At 41.3% G+C, this 14,942-nt stretch overlaps 1 protein-coding gene across 1 annotated transcript in view; it reads right to left on the bottom strand.

Moving 5' to 3' along the window:
• Window positions 1-14,942, bottom strand: part of OTC (ornithine carbamoyltransferase) — a 36,955-nt gene that overhangs the window by 13,478 nt on the left and 8,535 nt on the right. Inside the window, exons 5-6 of the mRNA XM_014954048.1 lie at window positions 14,781-14,862; window positions 7,880-7,967 (exon numbers count right to left, since the gene is read on the bottom strand). Coding sequence (XP_014809534.1) covers window positions 7,880-7,967; window positions 14,781-14,862 — 170 coding nt within the window. The remainder of the gene's footprint in view (window positions 1-7,879; window positions 7,968-14,780; window positions 14,863-14,942) is intronic.

Below are 14,942 nucleotides of genomic sequence, written 5' to 3'. Positions count from 1 at the left end.
AATGTTACAAGATTCCCTGTAGAGCTCTCTATGAAGAAAAGACTGCCCATAGCAGCTACAAGTGAAAAGGAGGGACCGAACAAGGTATTTACTGATTGCAAGGTATTGGAACAGTTGCTGTTTGTGCCATTATTTCTTCTTAGCTCATGAGTTTCTTTTTCTGCGTGTGTTTATTCTAGCTTGAAGCATGTGATTGTGGAAAATCTATTCTGTTCTGAACTAGTCATCAGGGATGGATGCCCAGTCACTTTTGTTAGCCATCTAACAGCCATCCACCCTAAACAAGATGTAGCCAGTCCCACCAGTCAGGGAAAAGAGGCAATCACACTGGGAAGTTGCCCATTTTTCTTCGACTTCTTTTTTAGGATGTCAGGACAGCTGATTCCTACCTGACACGACTGATAAAGAATTTAAAGAAGATGGTTCATTTTCAGGGCATGCCATTATAAGAAATTCAGTCATAATCAATTACCAATTAGTGAAAACTGCCGGATTTTCTTCCTTAATCTGCTAAAAGTAGAGACTAGGTTTATCAGACACTTAACCAGCAAAACATCAGACAGTCCTTCTGCCAGCATTTCTAGATGTCATATCTTATAGCAAAAACCCCAGGTGGAAACTGGGTTTATTCTTTGTGAAATCAAAACCAAATTTAACTCAGAAAAAAAAATATATACACCTCATCTGAGGAAATGAAGTCTCCTGTAATCAAATCAATTTAAAGGAAACCATGTAATCTTGGGATTCAGTAAGAAAAAAGACCTGGCTAGATAAAAGACTTAAGCAAAGGTTTGGAAAGTGAGGAGGAGTAAGCACAGGCTCATCAAGTGACTTTTCATTTAAGATTCTTATGTTATCACCAACTACAAGGTCTTTTTCTCTTTTAATTCTTTTTGCAAGACTGTGAGCCTATAAACTTCAAAATCCCAGAGCTTGGAAATATATGAATATACTGGAATGCTGCATCCTCTCTTTTCAAAATAACTTCTATTTCTACAGAGAAATGCTGAGAATTTTTACTCAAGTGTATCCTCTGAGGAATCCAAAATTAAACACAAATGAAAGTATGTGGTTTTTTGGTGTGGCTGATCTCTGAATTTGAAAATGGTGCATTTGTATACGTTTGGGGCAGCATATTGCTATCCAAGGTAGTTTTGGCTTTGTTTTGAAAGTATGTGTCCGTTCAAAAGGTTTAAATTTCTGACAACTTACTCCATTGTCATTCATAGTCTTACAGGGGCATACGGTGGATGTGTTCTCAGAAAGCTGTGAGAAGTAGGCCTGTCCCCCATAGATGCAGCGATTCATACCCTGATAATGCCAGTGCACTGGTAAAATCATGCTATGAGTTCTTCTGTGCTGTCACTGAACGTTATGGCCACTGAGCTATAGTGGTGCACAACGGAACAGCTCTACCATAGAAAATACAGATACAGGACTTATATTTCATTTCACGTAATATATCAGACGTGCTAAACAGCACTGAAAGGCTTAGAGCTCCTTAACAGGTGGCAACTTTTTGCTCCTGTGTTAGCTTAAATGTAAATGTCTTGTAAAGCATGTATTATGAGCAGGTAATAAGTCACTAAACATACGTGCACAGGAGAAATACTTTCAACCTTTACCGGCAGCAATTTAATAAAAACTGTGTCTTTTATGGATCTGTGCCCCTTTTGCTTTAAGTCTCAATCTCAAGTACTTCTTGAAAAGTACTCAAGCCTTCACAGCCCTAGACATGTGGCTGCAAGTGTTTGAAATACCCTCTGGGTCTACTACAGTCATTATTTTTTTATTCTTATATTAACTGAATGAGGCTGGCATGTTACCCTTCATTCACAAATGCCAAGGAATTAACAGTCAGGTTGTTCTTTTGGGTAAACTGCTCAGCCTTGATTATGCAAAGTCAATAATAATTCTGCTAATGAGAGCAGGAGTGAAGCAGAGCACATGGGGCTCTGTAAGGACTTGGGAAAGCCCTCATTTTACTGTAGCAGGTGAGTGCTGTGACTCAGCAAAGGAGCAAAATCCCCAGTGTCACAAACAGGGGCTTGACCTGCAAAAGTAAGCTGTGACAGAGAAAAGGAAGGCTGAAGGCTTGCATGGGAAGTAGGTATCATGGGAGCTTTCTCCACAAACTCATCCAGAATCACTGGAAGAGGTGTCTGCTTCTACTTTTTGCTTTATTTCTTTTACTTACTGTCTTTCTTTTCCCCATTCGCTTGCGCAAACAAGTGTCATTCAAAAGACTGTGAAACCAAAAATTTAATGGCCCTTTAGTATCCCATTTGGGAAGAAGAAATGAAAACTGGCCTATACAAAGCACATCCATTTGTGTATCAGAACACACTTGAATTTGCTGTAGGGTAGGCATCTGAATGGCAGAGAAACTCTGGATTACAGTCCTGTGCATCTGCTGGGATGGCGCTTGGAGAAGTTATTGCAGGGGAGCACTGTGTGAGGGCCCTGGTGGCATCCTTCCTGTTCCTGGAGGTTTGGCTGCTGGGGCTCAGAGCCACCTTTGCAATAGTGCAGCTGAGGGCTACCCCTCATCACTCTGATGTCAAGGGGGAGAGGAGGCTCCCAGACAGCACTGCAAGGAGCCTCCATCACGGCCAACCCCTTCTCCTGAGAGCCACATCCCTTGCTGCTTTGTAACCATGCTCATACTGATCTTGACCTGGACCCTCACCTGTGGGCTGGTGTCCTAGCCTGGCCTTGGCATATCCACATCCTCACAGCCTGACGCCCTGCACACCAGCAAAACATCAGACAGTCCTTCTGCCAGCATTTCTAGATGTCATATCTTATAGCAAAAACCCCAGGTGGAAACTGGGTTTATTCTTTGTGAAATCAAAACCAAATTTAACTCAGAAAAAAAAATATATACACCTCATCTGAGGAAATGAAGTCTCCTGTAATCAAATCAATTTAAAGGAAACCATGTAATCTTGGGATTCAGTAAGAAAAAAGACCTGGCTAGATAAAAGACTTAAGCAAAGGTTTGGAAAGTGAGGAGGAGTAAGCACAGGCTCATCAAGTGACTTTTCATTTAAGATTCTTATGTTATCACCAACTACAAGGTCTTTTTCTCTTTTAATTCTTTTTGCAAGACTGTGAGCCTATAAACTTCAAAATCCCAGAGCTTGGAAATATATGAATATACTGGAATGCTGCATCCTCTCTTTTCAAAATAACTTCTATTTCTACAGAGAAATGCTGAGAATTTTTACTCAAGTGTATCCTCTGAGGAATCCAAAATTAAACACAAATGAAAGTATGTGGTTTTTTGGTGTGGCTGATCTCTGAATTTGAAAATGGTGCATTTGTATACGTTTGGGGCAGCATATTGCTATCCAAGGTAGTTTTGGCTTTGTTTTGAAAGTATGTGTCCGTTCAAAAGGTTTAAATTTCTGACAACTTACTCCATTGTCATTCATAGTCTTACAGGGGCATACGGTGGATGTGTTCTCAGAAAGCTGTGAGAAGTAGGCCTGTCCCCCATAGATGCAGCGATTCATACCCTGATAATGCCAGTGCACTGGTAAAATCATGCTATGAGTTCTTCTGTGCTGTCACTGAACGTTATGGCCACTGAGCTATAGTGGTGCACAACGGAACAGCTCTACCATAGAAAATACAGATACAGGACTTATATTTCATTTCACGTAATATATCAGACGTGCTAAACAGCACTGAAAGGCTTAGAGCTCCTTAACAGGTGGCAACTTTTTGCTCCTGTGTTAGCTTAAATGTAAATGTCTTGTAAAGCATGTATTATGAGCAGGTAATAAGTCACTAAACATACGTGCACAGGAGAAATACTTTCAACCTTTACCGGCAGCAATTTAATAAAAACTGTGTCTTTTATGGATCTGTGCCCCTTTTGCTTTAAGTCTCAATCTCAAGTACTTCTTGAAAAGTACTCAAGCCTTCACAGCCCTAGACATGTGGCTGCAAGTGTTTGAAATACCCTCTGGGTCTACTACAGTCATTATTTTTTTATTCTTATATTAACTGAATGAGGCTGGCATGTTACCCTTCATTCACAAATGCCAAGGAATTAACAGTCAGGTTGTTCTTTTGGGTAAACTGCTCAGCCTTGATTATGCAAAGTCAATAATAATTCTGCTAATGAGAGCAGGAGTGAAGCGGAGCACGTGGGGCTCTGTAAGGACTTGGGAAAGCCCTCACTCCACTGTATCAGGTGAGTGCTGTGACTCAGCAAAGGAGCAAAATCCCCAGTGTCACAAACAGGGGCTTGACCTGCAAAAGTAAGCTGTGACAGAGAAAAGGAAGGCTGAAGGCTTGCATGGGAAGTAGGTATCATGGGAGCTTTCTCCACAAACTCATCCAGAATCACTGGAAGAGGTGTCTGCTTCTACTTTTTGCTTTATTTCTTTTACTTACTGTCTTTCTTTTCCCCATTCGCTTGCGCAAACAAGTGTCATTCAAAAGACTGTGAAACCAAAAATTTAATGGCCCTTTAGTATCCCATTTGGGAAGAAGAAATGAAAACTGGCCTATACAAAGCACATCCATTTGTGTATCAGAACACACTTGAATTTGCTGTAGGGTAGGCATCTGAATGGCAGAGAAACTCTGGATTACAGTCCTGTGCATCTGCTGGGATGGCGCTTGGAGAAGTTATTGCAGGGGAGCACTGTGTGAGGGCCCTGGTGGCATCCTTCCTGTTCCTGGAGGTTTGGCTGCTGGGGCTCAGAGCCACCTTTGCAATAGTGCAGCTGAGGGCTACCCCTCATCACTCTGATGTCAAGGGGGAGAGGAGGCTCCCAGACAGCACTGCAAGGAGCCTCCATCACGGCCAACCCCTTCTCCTGAGAGCCACATCCCTTGCTGCTTTGTAACCATGCTCATACTGATCTTGACCTGGACCCTCACCTGTGGGCTGGTGTCCTAGCCTGGCCTTGGCATATCCACATCCTCACAGCCTGACGCCCTGCACTGTGGCTGCCCTGGCTGTGTCCTGGCTGTCCTCTTCCCTAGCTGGGGGCAGGGATATGGGTGCCAGCTGGCGGGGTGCTGCCCCTGCCAGGGGGAGCTCCTGGCACCCCAACCTCCCTAGTCCCCAAGGAGCCACCAGCTCACATGGCACCCTGACATAACTCTCTGAAGACTCTCACCATTTGTCCTTCCCTTCCCAGCCACAAGTGCCACACATTGGCCCTAGTACATCAAACCTTCCTTTGGCTTCACCTGCCACCTTTGGTGGCACTGCCATCTTTCCACATCCTTTTGTCTTGGAGCCTGAAGTCACTCCTTCCCAAATATGACATCTCTGCACTTCTTCATTCATTTCCCACTGCTCTGGTATGTACCATCCCTTCTCAGTTTCAGTTCCTTTAAGGTGATTAAATAGCTGATCTTTGTCTTTCCAGCCTGGTGTGCCCACACCCCTCCTCTCACCATGTCAGGTTCTGTCTCTTCAGCCCAATGCTCAGCACCAGCCTCCCATCTCCCTCCTACTGTCCACTCTCTCAGCATCCTCTCTTCCTCCCCATTCTCAGCCAAGAGACTCTCTGCTTTCAACAGTCCAGTGAGAATGGAAAAAAAGGCAAGACACTGGGAGAATAATACTTACATCACTTTTGTGTTTACATACCTTTGATATGTTTCCCATTCCCCTTTAATACGACATAGTAAGCTATGCATGTTTGACTTGAAAAATACTCTCTCATGCCAGTAGAGTTGCAGCTGGGGTGCATGTGCTCTGAAGCATTTAAATGGCACACTTTGATGAAGCTATAGCTGCTTCTGGGGCTTAAACTAGGGCTATATCCCATGGTATATGAAGAATTTCTTTTGAGGGGATGTATTTCAATCTCACGGCAGGGTATGAGCTCTGCTGAACAGAACACAGTGGCCACTGGACATCTCAGACCTGACTGTTAAGTCTCAGATTAATCTGTTCACTTTGTAGGCCCACGAATTTACACAATTATTGAAGTTTTTTAATCTTTTAAACTTGTAGTTACTAAAGCAAGGCAGTGGGACACACTTCTGTTGAAACATCTGAACAGTGGCCACTGGACACCTCAGACCTGACTGTTAAGTCTCAGATTAATCTGTTCCCTTTGCAGGCCCACAAATTTACACAATTATTGAAGTTCTTAAATGTGTTAAACTTGTAGTTACTAAAGCAAGGCAGTGGGACACACTTCTGTTGAAACATCTGAACACTATCATTGCAGCTTATTTTGATACTGGCAAAGTTATTTATGTATCAGGGAGTGAGAGCAAAGCACTTTCAAGCCTCAAGATGCTGAAATTTTGACTTTTTCTATCAATACCCATATGTCTTTCACTTCGGCAGTTAAAAGTAAGAAAGAAAAGCTTACACTATCATTGCAGCTTATTTTGATACTGGCAAAGTTATTTATGTATCAGGGAGTGAGAGCAAAGCACTTTCAAGCCTCACGATGCTGAAATTTTGACTTTCTGCTATCAATACCCATATGTCTTCCACTTTGGCAGTTAAAACTAAGAAAGAAAAGCCTAAAAAAGTTCAAATGTTTGGTCTTTTTCTTATAATTTCCTTGGATTTCTTCACAGAGAGAACAGCATCATATTCTCAAACAATCTCTACCACTGACTGTGAAAACTGCAGTGTACAGCAGAGGCAATGGAACCTCAGGTGGCTGACTGAATATTTTGAATTGAGCCTGATGAACTTGACACTGCATTTCTTTCACCAGAATGAAAAGGACCTTTCAGGCACTACTAACCTTCAAACAGCTGGGCCTGATGGAATTGACCTCAGGCTGCAAGAGGGCTGCCTAGAAAGCAGCACAATACTGAGGTTGAATGAGTCTTTAATACATGGAGTGCTATGAAAAGCAGCAAGAGCACCTGCAAAAGATAACTTCATGTTCTGTCTACTTTCTACAACACTGGAGGGAATCCACTGGAGAAAATCCTTGAGCTCACTTCTTCCCTGCTATGGCAATGGAGACAAGCTGCTAGCTACCCATCTCTGCATGCATGTGGGCCTGGACATGATTAAAATCTTCCAAGGGTGCCAGTAAGAGAAAAATGCCACAGCCCAGGCTTCACAGCAGTCCTGACTTCATGTTCTGTCTACTTTCTACAACACTGGTGGGAATCCACTGGAGAAAATCCTCGAGCTTAGTTCTTCCCTGCTATGGCAATGGAGACAAGCTGCTAGCTACCCATCTCTGCATGCATGTGGGCCTGGACATGATTAAAATCTTCCAAGGGTGCCAGTAAGAGAAAAATGCCACAGCCCAGGCTTCACAGCAGTCCTGACAGTGGGTACAGCTGTGGAAGAGGGCACATGAAATCACAAACTCGCTGCAAACTGTTGGTCCAGTTTGGTGCCCCTGGAACAGGGGCATCAGAGTGGCCTTCAGTGCCACCCTATCACTGAAGGTAGGCTAAGGTCCACCAGCAGCTGGCCTAACTAGGATTAAAAACGTCTTTGCTTTTTGATTTTTCTTTTTTATTTGCCAGTCAGCTGTACTCCTAGCTCCAGAGGAGCAACAGAACCAGAACAGAACCAGTCTTGTTTGAATATATGTGCTGTCATCAGTGAAGCTGTACTACTGAGGTTCATTAAATGGTTTGGTTTGTGTGACACTCATTTTGGTTTCGCTGACACTCTAGATGCCAAATTTGATAAAAATATTTCTCGGTTTGAGACATTTTGGAGAGTTCGAGTGGATGGAATGATGGTGTACTGAACTACAGATTCTTTGAGCTGATCTGCAAATATTTAAGAAATTTTGAATGCCTTCTGACATTTTCTGGAAAGAAAATATTAGCTTCCAAAATTCTGTAAAACAGGTTTCAGCCTGATCAACTACCAAATACATAGTGATCAATCAAGTGACACTTTACCAACCTTACTGTATCTGTGAGATTCTCATTAGTGCCCAGATGTATGTCTTGTGTTGTAAGGAAGGAAGGGTGTCCTCCAAGGAGCGCAAATCCTACAATGAGGACAAATAAAACAAGAAATTAAACACCAGCACCTCATACTTACAGGCAAGATTAAAAATCTTCTTCATTTAAAAGACATTTACAACAATAAAAGTAAAACTCAGCAGGGCATCCAAATGTTTCAAACACTTAAAGTCTGACACACAAAACACAAATAAATGTATTTTGGAATAAAACCACTCAAATGTGATGCTTTGCTTGAATCCTTAGGCATGAGTTCTGATCTGTGTTCATAGGAACAGTCATTCAAGCTGCAAGGCTACATATTGCCAAAAGCATCACTGTGTCTCCCTGTTAAGAGCTAGGTAATCCATTCATCATGCTGAATTTCTACTTCAAGGGACTTAGCTTCCTAGAAGGGATGAGGGTCATCTCAGTCACTAGGTGTAATTCCACATCCTTGCAAGAAGCTTCAAGTATAGTCACTCAGATAGAAAAACCTAAGTCTCCTCACACACAGTAACACACTTGAGCTTCATCACAAATGACCAAGCGCCTTAAAAACTATACTGTGACAGACAGAAAAGGAAATATCTCGGGCACTGCACATCCCTCCACCCTGCAATAGTTCAGAATTTACAAGGTGAGCCAAGGAACTGGATGGATTAGGTCTGAAGAATGAAATCCATTCCTGATCAGGAAATCATGGAAAGACTTGAACATCATTTAAGAATATAAAACACTTAGGGGAACTTAAAAGATGCCTGGACAGTATTCTGGATAAAGGCAAATTGCACGCTAAGGGCAACTCTCGTGTTCTGTCCTGCCTTATTTCAGTTGCACCACAACTAGAAAGCTACCACAGCTTTCTGACACAGACAAGGAGGAAACCAGCTTTTTTTCACCAACACTTGAGTCTCCTGGCCTTCACCTGGTTTAAGTCTAAAGCCTCTCTCAACTAAATCTCAGTGTAAAGTCCATCGTGGCCACATATTGGGAGAATGGGGCCTGAGAGGGATGCTGTTTTATGAACTATCACAAATGGTTTAGCATAAGCCTAAGCACAGGACACAGGGTCCTGCAACTGGGGATGTACAAAGTGTAGCATTTGATCTGGGTTGTAAGGCATTTCCTGTGTCCTGGGAAGAGTGGAGAAATTTTCAGGGAGATCTTGCACTGCCACTAATAACTATGAGGGAGGAAATTTCCAGAGAATCTCGGCGTGGATAAACCAACCTTGTTGAGACAACCCTGTGGGGAAAAGCGAGCCTTGTACTGTGACAAAAATCTAGAAGGAAGCCTATCTTATTTTTATTGCCAGCAAGAGAAAGGCTGCACACTGCCTAGAGGAGCAGAGACACCCCCCCTTCTCTACCAATCTTGGAGGTGCTAACAGATTCCGAGCTGGGGGAGAAAATAAGGTTAAAAGCTGCTTGTGCTGGTTGTAGCCATTAGATGGCACTGCAGACATCGCCAGGGCTGCAACATGAGGTTTGTACAGGCCTGTCAAGGAGTAAAAAGTTGATGCCACAGCTAACCCTTCAAAAAAGGACTAAACCCGAAGTGAACACTGAAACCTTTCACAGATAAAACCAAGCAACGAGGCTCGGGCGGCAGGCCTGGGCCCCACATCTGGGCCCCTAACACAGAGCAGCCCTTATTAACTTCCACCCCATGCGGGCAGCAGGGTGGAGGTGAGGTCTTCCACTTTGCACCAGTTCAGCCAGCCTCTAGACTTTAAAATGCAACAGATAAAAATAATACTGGCAAACCATTCCCTTTTGACTGCCTCAGTTTCCCTAGATGTCAGATTAAAAATAATACTGCTCCAGACTCCACCTGAAGGGCAAATCTCTACTCCAGCCAGCCAGCGTATACTCATTTTATTGAATGGGCCTGATTGAACTTTCCCTTTGTCATCATTAAGGATTGCTCCAAATCTCAACAACGTTAGAGTCAGATGCAGAAAACTTTTAAGAATAAAGCACCACTTACTCTACAATTAGTATTTGCTGTTAGAAAAGCACTATAAATTTGCTAGTTGCTTTGCCCTCCTTTCTTGGTTAATCAGAAGCATTTTTGTATTGAGGCAGGAAAATGTTTAGGTTTTCTCAGACACTTTCACCTCCTCTCTGCAGCTCAGACACAAATACTGTATTTATGGGAATGTGTATGCAAACTGTTGCCTAGATATTACAGCCTATCTATTCACTACTAGTTTTTAAGTCAAAACCTCAAGGATGAAATGTCATTCGTAGTAACTTTTCCTGTCCAGCTTCTTGTGGGTTATTTCGAAGTCATATACAATTCTGTCAGTGTTTATCCCTGTAAGTTCCATGCAATATGACAGCTCTGCATGTTAGGCTTCTAAATGCCTACACTTTGTATGTTTCACACTCCAGGCAGGCTCCCATGGACATGTTCTGTTTTCTATAAATTACGCCCAGGTAGGAAAAGAGGACTCTGGACATTTATTCAGAATTGCCAGACATCAGGCAGCCCAGTCAGAGCTACCACCTGGAGTCTGTGTACATAGTAGAGTCTTAATGCGTTGGGCTTTCTGCTTGTGAACTGACCATCTGTACAGGGCCTGCAAACATATTTCCATCCCAAACTTTCCATCTGGAAAGACAGGAGCTCTGTGCTCTAGCTTTGTATATAGTTGCAAAGAAAGAATCTCTGCTTTAGATACTACCAGTAGAAAGAAAAAAATAATTACTTTTGAGGATACGCAGGCACCAGTTCAGCAAATAAGCACACACTTGAGTGCTGTGTTAAACTGGAAGATCCAATCCTCTTTGTTGTCACAAGCTGGTCATATCCAAAGCCACATGCTAAGTGTTTATATGAATCTTGGTATCTTCAACAAACCGTATTAAATGTTCCTACTGCAGAGCCAGAATACATTATTATCTCATGTCAGCACTTCTCACTACTGTTAGTTTTCAAAAATGGACAGTTTTATGCCTTGGGTTGTGGCACTTTATTAAGCCCACTTATGCAAACCATTTCACATAAGACACTAGCGCTGGTGGTTGTACAGACATGGGTTTAATCTCCATTCCAGTCTGTCCCTGCTACATTGTGTGAGTGTGCCAAAGTGAATCCTCTAATTAACACTTTGGATACACAGTTGTGAGGCTGCCCCTCTGACACCAGGAGACATACACAGCCATCTTCTCAAACTCAAAGGAAGTATTCTTTTATGTATTTCAAGACATCTGGATTTTGATTTGTTAGTTTCCTCACTGCTGTCCAGAATTTTCAATCTAGAAAGTATTTTTCAGTTTAGACTCATAAAAAAAATTATTCTTGGCAGCAATAACAGGAATATTCCTAAAGTAGAAATGTAAAACCTGATACGCATTTTTTTTAAAGCTACCCCTCTAAGTGGAGAGCAAGCTAAAAGAGTACTTTTGCTCCCTCTGTAAAGTGGCCAAGCTAAATAATACTAGCCATTTCAACAAAACAACAGACCCTGTATTCCTGTATATAATACCATCCTCACTAACTACAAAGTCATGCAATTATTTCTGTGAATGTATGTCGTAGTCTTCAGGTATAGATACCATGTTCTTCTCATCCTGTCGGGTAAAAGGAGTGAGTTGGGAGTAATTCCATTAAAGCCAGTGGCAGTGAACTTCTGTAAAGCTGTTAAGACCTTGTATATTCCAGTGCTCAACAAAAGAAGGTATACAGAGCTTTTCTGCCTGTATTGTTTCCTCTCTATTTCTACCCTGTGACATATTGTCTGCATGCACCGTCTGTGAAATGGTTGGATTTATTTATAATTTGTTCAGTAAACGTAACTGCAGCTGTATCTTTTAAGAGTATCAGTGACAATCAGAATATTTTACACCAAAGCTATAACAAAACCATAGCTTTCATCTTTATGCCATGCCTGAGGATGTTTATTTTACAAGTAATATATGACCATGTGGAATACCTTTCTTTTCAAAAAGTACATAAGATTTTATGCAGAATGGGTATGGGATTCTGACTGCAAGCAGATCACATTTTCCAGTATAACAGAAAAGATGTCACATTTTCCAACATAATAGCCAGCGATAGCAATAAATCTAGTAGGCTGAACAAAACTGGATTTACTTTGCCAATAGCCTATGGAAGTTACTTGTAGTTCTTCACTAATTCACCACTACTACTCTTAGAAACGGTAAAATAATACGGGCTTCAGAAATATGTATTAGGACAAGATTGTATTTGTTCAAGAGAGTAAAGGGGCAATGTATTATACTACAAAGAGCTGTACATTATTCAGCACATTTGCAATGTCATCAGAATAAAACAGTTTAGAGGCATAGTGTATTGGAAAATCCACAAATGTCAACTGTTCTCTTACAATGCATTTATAAATTAATGTTTTGTTAATGTTTGATCAATCTTGGTGACAGAGAAGTGCTCAAAGAACAGAGGAAAGCAAATGTCATGCCTATCTTCAAAAAGGGCAAAGGGGAGGATCCAGAGAGTAACAGGCCAGTCAGCCTCACCTCAATTCCTGGAAAGGCGATGGAGCAGCTAATCCTGGACACTATTTCCAGGCAGCCATGGAGATGACTAAGAGACTGGAGCATCTTTCATATAAGGAAAGACTGAGAGAGCTGGGGCTGCCTAGCCTACAGAAGGGAAGGCTCTGAGAGAATCTTACTAATGTATATAAATACCTGAAAGGAAGGTGCAAAGAGGATGGAGCTAGATATTTTTCAGTGGTGCAGTGGGTACAAACTGAAACACAGGAAGCTCCCTCTGAACATCAGGAAACTTTTCTACTGAAGGGGTGATTGAGCATTGGCAGAGGTTGCCCCAGAAGGTTGTGGAGTCTTGGAACTATTCAAAAGTCTTCTGGACACAGTTCTGGGCAACTGTCTCTAGATGACCTTCCCTGTACAGGAGGGCTGGACCACATGACATCCAGAGGTCCCTTCCAACCTCAACCATTCTGTGATTGTTTTTTTATTTTCCATATGTGTGTTCATAATGGTGTTCTTTATAGGCATAGGGACAGCAGGACTTCAGAAAAGAATTCCACAGTGCTAATAAATATGGCAACATTCTCCTAGATGTTGCACAGAGCAGATTTTTTAATCAGTGTTTTCCAAGTCCCTACTCCTTTATAATGAAACCCATTGATTTTCATCTAGTTGTTTCTGAGAGTTGCAAAGTTTGTTTAGATTATTCTCATCACCAGAAGCTTGTCCCACAAGTGACCTCTTTCAAGATATTGAAGGTGCAACTTGTGGGAAATGCTATTTGAGATGACTCAGGTATTTTATAAATAAACACTCCAATCCATTTCAATGTCTGCTTTCACTGGACATTAGAATATTGCTATTAAATTAGCTTATTTAGCTAAAAGGAACACGTGACCCCACATTTGTTTTGAGTTAGAAATTCCAAGGGAGAGGTCATGTATGTTAAAAAGCAGCTGAAATGTATGGAGTTTCCATGGACAGAAAAAACTTGAGTCTGCCTTTGAAACAAAGTCTTAGGCTTTGAGGACTTAAGACCAATTAAATGAAGGTGTGAAGTTAATGTACAGACATTAAACTGCATTAAACTCCTTTGTGGAAGCTCTCACTCAGAAATAAATTAGTTTTATTTCACTGGATCTTAATCCCTCTTGGATGAATTTATGTGCATTAACTCCCATCTTTAAGTTAATTTATTTGAACTTTCCTGAGCTCCCCCCTTCCATAAGCCTTAAAAAGCAAAGGACTAAATGGTGCTTCCCACTGAATACAGAAGCACGAAGGATAAACAGATTCAGAGAATTCCTCATTACCTGCCCATATACCAGTACAGCAGGCAATTAGAAACTGGACTAAAAACTCTGGAATTAAAAGGTGGGTGGTCTTCACCGAGAGAGAATGCATAAGAGAAACCCATTCATAAGTCCTGCTTATCTGGAGAAAACAGAAAGCAACAACAAGTCTACATAAAGAGCAGGATCAGCAGGTAAATGGCTGTGCCGGAAGATACACAAGCAAATTAGAAATGCTTGCAGTTAACATATCTGCTTCTTCCTTCCATTATTTTTACCTTCTCCCTTACACCTTGTAAAGAAATGTGAATACTTAACAAGTGTCCTGTCCCTTCACTAGAGAGAAGTCAGCCTAAGGGATGCTGGGTCAACTTAAATGTGAGAAAAAGGCAGGCTTCTCCTTCCTTGCTGTGTCACCAGTTCATAATTACTCCTTGCTAACATGTAAGCACATGAATGATTTATTTCAGCAGTTCCATTGACTTCAGAGCAACTATGATGTAAATAAAGATATGTATGTGTTTCAGTGTTTGCAGGACTGTATCTTAAAAGAATAATGTTCCAGTGCCTGTCCTTATTAGGCTAATACCCTGGAGTCTCCATCGAGTTACCTTCTCCTGTAGGTAATAATGCTAATTTTTTTTTTCCTAATTTATATCTAGACATTGCTATGATTCCCAGCCTAAACACATACTCTGAAATGTGACAATGGTAATGCATAATACATTAGAAAAATATTTATTACAGCTTTCACAGAATTAAATTTGTGATGCTTACTAAAAGAGATGTTAAGAAATGTGCATCTTGCCAGTACAACTAGGAGCTTACCCCAGAAATGCTTACTTCTGCCTGTTACTTTATTTTTGATCTATCATGTTTTGGCATGATCTGGTGAAATTTCAGTGACCAAGGTGATGTGCCTGTGACGTTAATATGAAAGGTGAAACACAATTAGCTACCATTCTTTTCCTATTTTTGCTTTCAAACTTTAAGTTTCTCTTGAGTAGAAATGGCTAAATACAAAAATAGGCAGTGTTTTTCAGTACATATAGTATACAATTTCACATAAAATCTGGCTACCTACCTGTTTCTGCAGATAATCTTGTCCTTGTGCTTCTCTTCTCAAAAATCATGGCCAAAGATTTACCTTGCATCAAAGGCAAATACTGGAACATGAAAATGGAAAGCATTTCAATTTTATAGTTACTATACATGTTACAGTGTGAAATACTTCTTTCACATTTTA

This window comes from Calidris pugnax, unplaced genomic scaffold (genome assembly GCF_001431845.1).
Source record: "Calidris pugnax isolate Ruff unplaced genomic scaffold, ASM143184v1 scaffold246, whole genome shotgun sequence".
NCBI lineage: Eukaryota > Metazoa > Chordata > Aves > Charadriiformes > Scolopacidae > Calidris > Calidris pugnax.
This window is presented reverse-complemented; position numbering and strand designations above follow the sequence as displayed.